This window comes from Hippocampus guttulatus, chromosome 16 (genome assembly GCF_054856545.1).
Source record: "Hippocampus guttulatus isolate MCC_2025c chromosome 16, RoL_Hgut_1.0, whole genome shotgun sequence".
Classification (NCBI taxonomy): Eukaryota; Metazoa; Chordata; class Actinopteri; order Syngnathiformes; family Syngnathidae; genus Hippocampus; species Hippocampus guttulatus.
Genome location: NC_141276.1, coordinates 3,231,491 through 3,242,139, shown reverse-complemented (window position 1 = coordinate 3,242,139; position 10,649 = coordinate 3,231,491). Strand labels below are relative to the sequence as shown.

Sequence of the window (10,649 nt, the reverse complement as noted above, 5' to 3'; positions counted from 1 at the left end):
GCGTTCTTTTCAGCCAAGAGTCTCTTAAAAGCTTCATAATTGTACGAGAACTCCTGAGCCCAAAATAACTTTGCTTTGGCAGGTGAGCCAAAATGAACCATGGGTCTAACACAGACATCCATTAACATAGTAATTACAGAGCCTGTGCAAGGTTTACTGGCCCATTTAACTCCTTTAACGGAAACAAAGTTTCGTGTTTTATAATTATGGTTTCAATTGAATTTATATGCTGAAATTTAACACAACTAATCCAATGAAAAACAATTATTTTGATTATATGGAATTTTTCAAAAATACAGGGATTTGAATACAGAAGCTGATTGTAATTTTTATTTATTTATTTTTTACCGCAATAAAAAAGTAATGCTATAGAACAACGTTTAGGTCAGCGTTAGTCGTCGAAGAATTGGGCAGAAATCTCCGATGTTTTATTCTGTTGTTATTTTAGGAAAAAAGCGGTCGGAGTGAGGTTTGGAGCGGGGAGGGAGTCAGTGATTGGAAAGTCAATAAGGGCGACGCAGATTATTACAGTGGAATTGTGTTTGTTAAAGAGCAAAATGTTTCATGGGAGAAGGAGAACAGATGGATTTAACAATTTACGGAGCGGGAGAGAGGCATCTCCGTCCCATGGAAAAGGAAGGAACAAATCAGGCAGATGGTAAATGTCGCTTGAGCCCAAATGGCAACATGATGCTCAGTTAAACTGACACGCACACACACACACACACACACACACACACACACACACACACACACACACACACACACACACACACACACACACACACACACACACACACACACACACACACACACACACACACACACACACACACACAAGACAAATAAATAAATAAACAAGCCACAATAAATACACACATGTACATGTGGGCAAAAGCTTGATATGACGTAACGGCACCAAACACCATGATGGACCGGAACGACTCTTGTGTAGTCATTTTTCCGGTTTTGATATATTGTTTGCAGTCGCTGATGGCGTCGTGGTACACTCGCCGAACTTGCGTGCGGGCAGCCAGGGATTCGGTTTCCCACTTGGTGACTGCGTGAACGTGGGGGTGTGTAGGCTTGTTCGTCTCTAGATGTGTCCTGTGACCGACTGCCGAGCAGTTCAGGGGTTATTCGGCCTTTTGCCCAAAGTCATCTGGCTTCAGATTACAGGAGCAGCAGTTAGCTAAAGCTCCCCATTCCGGGGCTACCTCCACTAATTCCTACAAGAGTCAAAGTCTTTCCAAGCTAGCGGCATCCCCGTAGCATGTCCTGCTTGTGCCTCAAGGTCTCCTCCCACTTTTCCCTGGAGACCAGTAAGGCAAGGAGATAAGTCGATGCTTCAGGCACATAAGATGGCAACTCCCAATGAGGAAGGAAGAGCAACTCATCTGCGAGTCCCTCTCGGATGACTGCACTCCTCACTTTATCTCTAAAGGTGAGGCCGGACACCCCGAAGAGAAAATCTCATTTCAGTCTCTGCAACGCGTGTCCTTTTGGTTATTACCCAAACTTTGCGGGGGCTGGAACGTAAAGCGACCAGGAAATTGAAAGCTTTGCTTTCTGACTCAGCTCCACAGTGAGGTACACATTGATTGCATCTGCATGTCAATCTTACAGTCTGTCCTTCCCAAAACTACAGAATCAAAATCCAGGGATGCTTGGGATATGTTCTCACGTGTAGTACGTGTACTAACAAGATCCTTTGTTCCCTGTAAAAGAATTCTTCGGTATAAACGACACAGCTCTTGCCTATTGACACGGAGTCATGCTGCGAGGCGATCTGCTGGTTGGCATTTGCAATTGTGACAGGACAGCGAATCTTGTGAATGGTGAAAGTTTTATTCTAGTTGCTCTACATAAAGAGAGAGATAGCAAGAGAGAGAGCGAGAGATAAAGAGAGAGTGCACAGAAGAACTCCTGTGAAATTCACACCAAAAATATTGTCTTTACTCTTTATCATTTATAATTCTCCATGATGATGTATTCCAGTATGAATTTACAAGTGATGTTTACAGGTGTCATTTTCTAAGTATATTCAAAATAGTTCCTTAAAAGTCTTTGAGTTGACCCCAAATTAACAATTAAAAACAAAAAAAACAAACAAAGCTTTTCTACAGCAAACCATAAAGAAAGAGGTCTCATATCTTTGGAGGGTGAGCAGACTCAAAGGTTAAGGGTTTTTTTTCTTTTCTTTTTTTTTTTTGTCTTCTTCTCGGTGGAAGTCCTGACTATACATGAAGGAGTGGGAAGAGAAAAGGAGAGCTGGTGGTACATTTTCAAATTCTCACCTGCCATGGAGGAAGAGCAAGGATGTCCCACCATCCCAAAGTAAGCCCTGACCTCTGACCTGTAATCCCATTGAGCAAAACAGGGTCTGATAATGACCCCACCCCACGCCAATGAGTGAGTACACTTCTCCCAAAACAGCAGCAGCGTCTTCATTATGTTAAACATAGATAATCCCCCCCCCCCCCTCAATCTCTCGCAAATATGTAAATACTCACACCTGGTTACAAAGCATTAGTGATCATAACAATCATGACAAAATGAAACAAAACAGAAACATAAAACATTGTTACATTTGGGGTTGCATGCCATCACCTCATTATTTATCATTAAATGTAATTAAAATACTTGTTCTTTTTCCATTAAAAAGAGCAGGGTTGTCATCACAAGGGTGCGTTTGGGTGCCTGTGTCTTCCAACATAATTTTTTTTGTTTACATTGTTCATTCATTCACTCATCAGCTCACACAAGCAACGTGTGGAGATATATAATACATGTTAATAAATATGCAGATAAGATGCAAAAAAAAAAAAAAGCAAAAGAAGGACAACGTATTACTCATCAGTCAGTGGGTTCAGCTGAAGCAATGGAAGGAAGCAGCAGTACAAGAGTAAGAAAGGGTGATATGATGTGGTTGTTGAGCTCCAACTGAAAGGCAGTCAAATGCCATCATTTATAAAAAAAAAAAAAAAAAAAAAAGCAACAACAACATAAAAAGCATTTTCATCAAAGGGTGGCAAGATTTTGGGACATTTAATTAACATCCTTCATTCTGTTATAGTGCACTTTTTGGCACAGGGAGAAACGGCACAGTCACGCCCTCCTCCATGAGCACCCCCCCCCCCCCCGGGTTTCCCTCCTCAATTGGAAGAGGTTGACATGTCAAAAAGGAGAACAAGTTTGGTTCTGTGTGCTGCCACTATGAACATTAAAAAGAAAAAAGAAAAATGTTTTTGGCAGTGTCTTTTTGCGTTGCTATGATTGACGCTCCCTCAAAATGCTCATCATCATCCTGAGGTATTTCATTTGATACAATTTGTCTCTGTCAATCTAATCGGGCAAATCAAGAAATCAGATAAGCCTATTTTTTTCTTGTATTTTCTCTTTTTCAACTGTAGATGGTGCAGAGGAAAAAATGCTACCCAAAACAAAAAAAGTGTGCAGTCATTTGTACAATGTGTGCATGTGTCAAAAAAGAACAGAAATGAAGAAAAAAAAAACGCACTATGATTCATTTTGTCTTCAAGCTTACCCAAGGGCTACCATGCACACACACAATACTCGGACCATCCCATCTTGCCCGACTCACATCATACATACATCCTAACGTATGAAGTGACAAATAAATAAGGAACCCCGCTTGACTCCGGATGAAAATCAATTGATGACCGAGTAACTACTGTACAATTTACACTATCCAGTGTGAAGGAAAAAATATATAATCAAATAAACTACACCCTAGTGGAGTGATCAAGCAAGGGAGGGGGAGGAGTCACCTGTTTTTCAAAAATAACGAGTACCCTGTATGTCATCTGCAAGGAGGTCATCGAACAATCAAGCATCTTTATCCAGTCCACAATTTCAATAGATTTGATCTTTTTCCACCAATTTGCCGTGCTCTCGTTTTCCCATTTTTGCTCTTCTTGCTCTCTGTTGCAACAGTCGCCTCTAAACATTGATTAAGGTCAATGTTTTGATTGTACAAACGTCCATACGTCACATCTGGCTGCAAAGGGGCCCCTTTGTTTGAAACATATATTTTAGAATGTGTGTGTGTGTTTTTTTTTTCTTCTCAGCTGCAATGGCGAAAAAGAAACGGGCCCATGCAAAAACAAATCGACTGCTTTGGACTGGTGTTTTTCAGAAAGCCTTGCTTTTTAAAAACGATTGTAGGAAAGAGGTTTAAAACGAACGGTTACGGTGCTAACAATTAAGCAAACACTCAAAGCCTACAGGTGGATTCCAAGTGACAGAATCCCAAAATCTTATAGTTTAATAGAATTTAAAAAAAACAAAAAACAAAGCAGTACTTTGCATCAGTCTTTCCCGCTTGTCTACCACGGTGTCAGTTTTGTCTTTTTATCAGTCTGTAAACATTATTTCATTGGTAGCACCTACACTACTCCGCTCAGTTCCCAAGCTTGGTCGAAACAGCCGCTTCGAAACGGTAGATTCTCCACCCTGTGCCATTGAGCCCATTCGTGTCCATATTATGTCACACTTGTTATGTTCAATGTGATAAGTAGCAGACTGTCGGACTGGCTCGTTGTGGCATCCTGCCCTCCTGAGATGGCCCTATTTCAGGTCGACACATTTCATGTGCCCAATATAGTTTCCCTGTAAATAATCCTACACCTGCAAGTTGGAGAAATATGGATCAGGAGGATGGTTTCAAAGACAAATCCGAACCTGTGCTTTATCCGTCGCACATTCCCGTCATCCTCCATGATGATGTTTCTCCATTTGTTCGATCACAACCAATCATCTCTTTTCCCAATAGCCTTCCCAAAATTCTTCTCTGAAATCGTGCTTCCCAGTAAAAAAAACGATGGAGCCGATAACTCTTTCTCCCAGGTATTGCGCAACACCTCATGGCAAAGTATTCTCGCAAGCAGCCAAGTGATGAATACACGGTAGAGAACGAACAGAAACGATGATATCACCTGAAAAGACAAAAGCTGTACATTGACACCCAAACGGGTGAAGGTTCTTGGAGAATACGTCACGAAAAGAAATGCGTGGCTATGACATCCCTTAGTGTGTACGAAATTATAATACAAACTCAGGGAGGAGAACATATATGATTTTTTACTTAAACATCCGACTCCAGACTGGGGATCTTTTTATACACCCGTCTATTGCTGAATTGAGCTGAGTTAAGGACGCCACGTGAGGCTGGGTACGCACAAGTCTTATTGGCAGAGTAAGGCATTACATGCTCTTTCTTGTACATGTCGTTCGCTATCCGCCCATCCCGCGAGCAGTATGAGGTGGTGGATTTAGCGGAGGAGCGGAGATTGTTCGCATCATTGCGCGTTTTGATGGGGGCCGCTCCAAGAAGCGCCGCTGGCGGAGCCACCGCCAGCTGTTTGTAAATATCGGAGGAGCTCCGCCCATGGAACAGTCTGCTGCTGGTGTCGTCCCTCAATGAGTGGCTGAGGAAAGGGTTTTCCGAGCCATGGGCCGGGTACAGGGACTTGCTCCTTTTGCTCTCCTCGAGGTTGTGATTAAACATCATCGATTTGGAGCCGGTGCCAAACAGTCTGCCGGAGTAGGGACGCATGCCGAAGAGGTTTGCGTAGTGCGAGTCAGATGCGGAGTCCAGAAAACGATCTTTCTCCTTGAGGCTGACACTGCGCGCCGGTCGGCCGAGGTCTGAATCCTTGGGCTTTTCGAGCAATATGTTGTCAAAGGAGTGCTGGCGGTTAAGCCTCAAGCGGTTTCTCTTCTGGACGTGCGGTCCATCTGTTTGCGGCCAGTACAGACCAAACATTTCATCGGGTTGCTGCTGCTGCGGCGGGGGCTGCTGCTGTTGGTGGTGCATGGTGGGGCTCACCAAGGGGTCTGCCAGAAGCTGGTCCTCGCTAATGTCATACAGGTTCGCCGTGTGGAGACACGCTTCACATCGATTATATGGCGAGCGGGTAGAAGAAGCCAAGGCGGATCCCGTAGGGGTGTAAGTCCCTACGGGAGGGTAGCCAGCAGTAACCTTTGACAAACAGGAACGGCAGTGCGTCTGTTTGTAACGATCAATCGATTCATGCGGGGAAAGGTTTTTCTCTTTCATGCTGTAGTGTTTCGCGTAAGTTTGGTCGGGCAGAAGATCCGCATCGGTGTGATGCAGCGGTGAGGAGTTCAGATGGATGATGGGCTGTTCACATTTTCTAAAGTTATCGCTATGGTCCGAGTATATTTCCGGGTACTCCAAATCGTCGGCGGCAAGGCCGCGAGTCTCTCGGTAGTGCATGGGGTCTGAGTGCAAGCTCATCTCTCGGTCAGAGTCAATGGTGTAGATTTTCTCTCCGCCTCCTCTCCCAAGTTGGTTGGTACCGCCGCTGACCTGTTTCGTTTTTAAGTAAGACAGTTCCACCTCACTACAGTCCCTCGGGTACTTGGAAGTCACGGGTCTCTTCTTCAAGTTGTCCTTGGGTTTCAGGTGCTTGTTGTTTTCCGGGTCCTTGTAGGAAGCCGCTCTGCTGGAGCAGTCGGAGATGTCGGAGTGGGCCGTATCCTCGGGGAGGTAGCGCTGTGTCTTCATTGACATTCGAGGGTCCGGCATTAGCATGTCGGGCATGGGCGAGGTTCCCGGCGGCACCGAGCGGAGCGTGTCAACCGACTTCTTCCACAGGGTCCGCGGCGGTTTGGCGTTGGTCTGGACCGTGTCAGCTGTAACTGCCACCTCTACCGAGTTGGGATTGGCATCGTTTAAAGTGAGAGGATGCTGGCCTCCCTGGAAGATGTAATTGTTGAGGTGGTCTTTGTGGCGGGTCGCGAGGTACGACGGCAAGTCACCCGCGTCCCCGTACATCATATCTTTGGGAGCGTAGCTTCGGTTGTCGGCGTAAATGAAATTGCCCTTCTCGGCCATCATGTCCATGATCATGGGGCCGGCGGAGTGCATGAACTCGCGTTTGGGTGAGTTCATGTGAGAGCCGGCCAGGTTCGACATGTTGGTCATGTGTTTGGCAGACTGGATGAGCTTCAGCATCTTGTCTTGCGGACTAAAGTCCAGATCTGTCTTCTTCTTCATGTCGATGTGAACTCCGTGGATGCAACTCCAGATACCCTGCGTGGCAACAGATTGACGAACATGCGGCATGTATAAGGGGACAGAGTTGGAAGGAGTGAGTCATAAAACACAACAAAAGAAGATGAAGACGAGGTAGGTGAAGAGATAATGTGAAATGAAAAGAAACAAGTATGAATTGAACACAAAAGGATTCAGACAAAATGAGGAGAGATGAGAAGAAACATGGTCACATATCGTCTCAAGCCAGACATGATGTGTTCAGTTCATTCCAGTGGCGGTGACTCAGCGAGTCACCGTGTATAATGAACCAGGGCAGACTTTTTCACAAAACACGTTCATCTTCCCTCTGAGATATTTTTTTTTCTCAGTTTGGAGAAAATCTATCTTAAATAGTGAAAAAACTGAATGCTGTTTCATTGGGGTTATGGCTTAAATATCAATCGAGTCTCTGCTCCACTGGAGCACAACAACATCCTTTATGACAAAAAAGCCAGCCAGTGTTTATTTCCTTGCACATATTGATACAAAAATGATTTAATGCATCAGAACCTTGGCGAGTAAGACATTTTGTATTGGCAGTTGAAAGGGGAAAAGTTGAGCTCCAAAAAGACATTTGGTATCCCATAATTAAATCCTCGTAATTGAGGGTGAGAAAGTCTGTTTACACCGAAAACGCAATTCACAAAAATCCTACATTAATTAAAGAGTCATTTACCACCTTACTGGCTTTTGGGAGGCTTATCAAAATCACTTTGAGGGTTCTCTGCGGCCTGTAATAGTTTTGAAAAGGTTTTCCCCGGAAGAGTTTTATATTTTCCTTCATCTCTTTCTTTTTGCGCTCATGTTCAAACTCAAACTAAATTGCGCACAAGCAAAGCAAGCGGGCATTCAGTGCGCCCCTCACTCATTTGCTTGGCTTCTCGGAGTTCCAAAGTTGGCCACTATCCTCCGCTGTCTTCCTCGTATAATCTACTGATAGAAAAATATGGCCACATCGTTGTACTACTAATAGTTTTGTTACTTTAAGTTGAATGTGGTTTCCATTGTAACTGCAAGTCATTGCAAACCGTGTGCCCACTTGGACGTGTCAAACCCTCGACTCATTTTCATCCGTTCATCCCAAATTCTAAAGAAAAAAAAAAAAGACGTAATTGTTTCAGCCAACCCATAACTCCGGCACCTCGGAAGCGCTTACCCGACTGATGGTGAAGAGAAGACCCGGCCTGCCAGAGCAGACCCCCGTGAAGCAGTATCTGAGCCTCCAGTAGAAGAGATGCTCAGAGACAAAAGTGATGAGGGAGAGCCCCATGGCAGTAGCCAGCATGTAGAAGACCCCCGCCATGTTGTCCACGTCCAGTTGGCTGGACATCACCTCATTCTTCTCATTGTGGCAGATGCCCGTCAACCACTGAGCCTCTAATTCTTCCATTTCGCCTGAGAGGACGAAAGAAAACAAACTTCATCCCTCTTTGAAATGCTTCAGACGAGTCAGCTCCGAGTCCGTCAACAATTGTTTGAGACGTTATTTTGCTCACACCTTTCCGACTTCGTAGCTTCTCAAGCTAAAAAGACCTTCATTCTCCCACTGCTTTCCTTTCCTTTGTGATATGAAGACCGCTGCTGTAATTACCGGCAAATGCAAGCTGAAAAACGAAAGCTGTAACTGGGTGCTCAGAAGTACACCGCTTAAAATGTTTGAAGTACTTCAGCCTTGCAAAAAACAAAACAAAACACAAAACAAACAAAAAAACAGGATATCACGTAATCAAAGAAAGTGCCTTCATGCTTACATGACAAAAAGGTTTAGGACATTCTTTTAATGCTTGCCCGGGAGCTTTTTTTTTGTAGCACAGGCAGTCGCTGATAATTTATAGCCATTCAGTTCTCCACTCGGTAGCATTTGATGAATTGCGAAAGGTGTTAAGCGTCAAGTTAAACATAAACACAGTACAAGATGTCACCATTGCTTGCCAGGAAATAAGTACACGCTTATTTTATTTTGTTGGGCAAATAATTAAAGGGAGGGAGCACAATGAGCTCATGTTCAGCGCATCTGCCTCACAGAATCGGAGGTTTGGGGGTTTGTTGATTCTGGCCTTCCTATGTGTCGAAGTGGAAACCTCACATATGGAATGAAATGACACAAAGGGTATTTGATGGATACTTTTGGATAAAACCTGCAACCTGATTTGACGAGGAACAGCGTTGTAAAATGAGATTCAGCTAATGGACACTTAAACAAAAAGAGATTTTGTACTGCAGAAAGGAGTCTTCGAAACATTGCACACTCGGCTCTCTCTTTAGAGCAGCCTTTTGTGTCCGGAATAACATCAAATGACTATTTATACTTCACTGCTTCTTTTTGGTGTCGTCAGCAGACAAGGCGATAGATGTGCGCGAGTGAGCGTGTGTATGTGTCAATGAAATTTACAATGCTGGCAAGAAAGAGTACCATGAATCCCCGAAGTCTTAATGCTCGACTGACTGAACGTGACAATGGTGCTGCCAATGTTTCTCACCATCTCCAATGATGGCCAGAATAGCCAGATCCACCTGTCGTTTCCAGTAGGATCCTTTTTGGAGAGCAATGCCGTATCCGGTGGTGGCAAAGATGTACCTGAACGCATCAAGGTCCAAACACACGCACACAAACACAGACACGTTGCTTTAATAGTCATCTTTGACTCGATTAGACCAGACGCTCTCTGTATTCAAAGAATAGTGAACCAATGCAGGTGAATTGTGATTACATAAACACGGAGATCAAATTACATACTGTACTGTTTTGCTCCACGTCTCCCCCTACAGTTGTACAAATTAACAACAGTGAATGTACATTGAGGAAAGAGTTGAGAGGTGTCGAGACTGGGTCACCAGTAGTAAAGACCACAAATGTCAAATCTCTAGAATGATCCTGGAATGTGACTATATTTCGAAAAACAAAACACACCTGGCCCGAGTCAAACAAAACGGATATCAAGTTTCAGTTACCCGCTGCCAATGGTCACCAGCTTACATCCCTCATCTCTGCCAGCCATGTAGTTCAACACCGCGGCATCATAGATGAAGGCATCCAGTTTACTGCAAGGAAGGAATATCAGACAAAAGGGACGGGATAAAGACAACATGTGGGGGAGCCAAACAGCTTTTAGAGCGTGAATGACATGAGAGAGAGAGAGAGAGAGAGAGAGAGAGAGAGAGAGAGAGAGAGAGAGAGAGAGAGAGAGAGAGAGAGAGAGACACCCTCCAGAATGTTTTGTTTGTGGGGATCAATTCGGTAGTAAATCATCTCCAATAGGAGTTCAATCCAAGCGTTACCCAACCCGTGGAGGTCACAGAGAGGAGGGGCAGTTCAATGCACACACTTCACTGATAATAGGGCCTTGGAGGCACATGCCCAACAAACTTTAAACAAACACAAACACTCACATCACCCCCCCCCCCCCCCCCCCCGTCTCTGCCTCTGCCTTTGACCTCCTCCTCACACCCAAAACCACACATGCATCCTCAGCCCTGACATTTTCAGTCTAACTGATCGCATCACGAACAGACACACACACACACACACACGCACAAACACACACAGACCTACTAATAGTGTAGC

General features: G+C 44.5%; 1 protein-coding gene across 1 annotated transcript in view; it reads right to left on the bottom strand.

The window, feature by feature from the left end:
• Positions 1-1,827: 1,827 nt before the first annotated feature.
• grin2aa (glutamate receptor, ionotropic, N-methyl D-aspartate 2A, a) overlaps positions 1,828-10,649 on the bottom strand; it is a 75,531-nt gene continuing 66,709 nt past the window's right edge. The window contains exons 12-15 of the mRNA XM_086132411.1: positions 10,037-10,126; positions 9,565-9,662; positions 8,241-8,479; positions 1,828-7,081 (exon numbers count right to left, since the gene is read on the bottom strand). Coding sequence (XP_085988537.1) covers positions 5,108-7,081; positions 8,241-8,479; positions 9,565-9,662; positions 10,037-10,126 — 2,401 coding nt within the window. The 3' untranslated portion in view covers positions 1,828-5,107. The remainder of the gene's footprint in view (positions 7,082-8,240; positions 8,480-9,564; positions 9,663-10,036; positions 10,127-10,649) is intronic.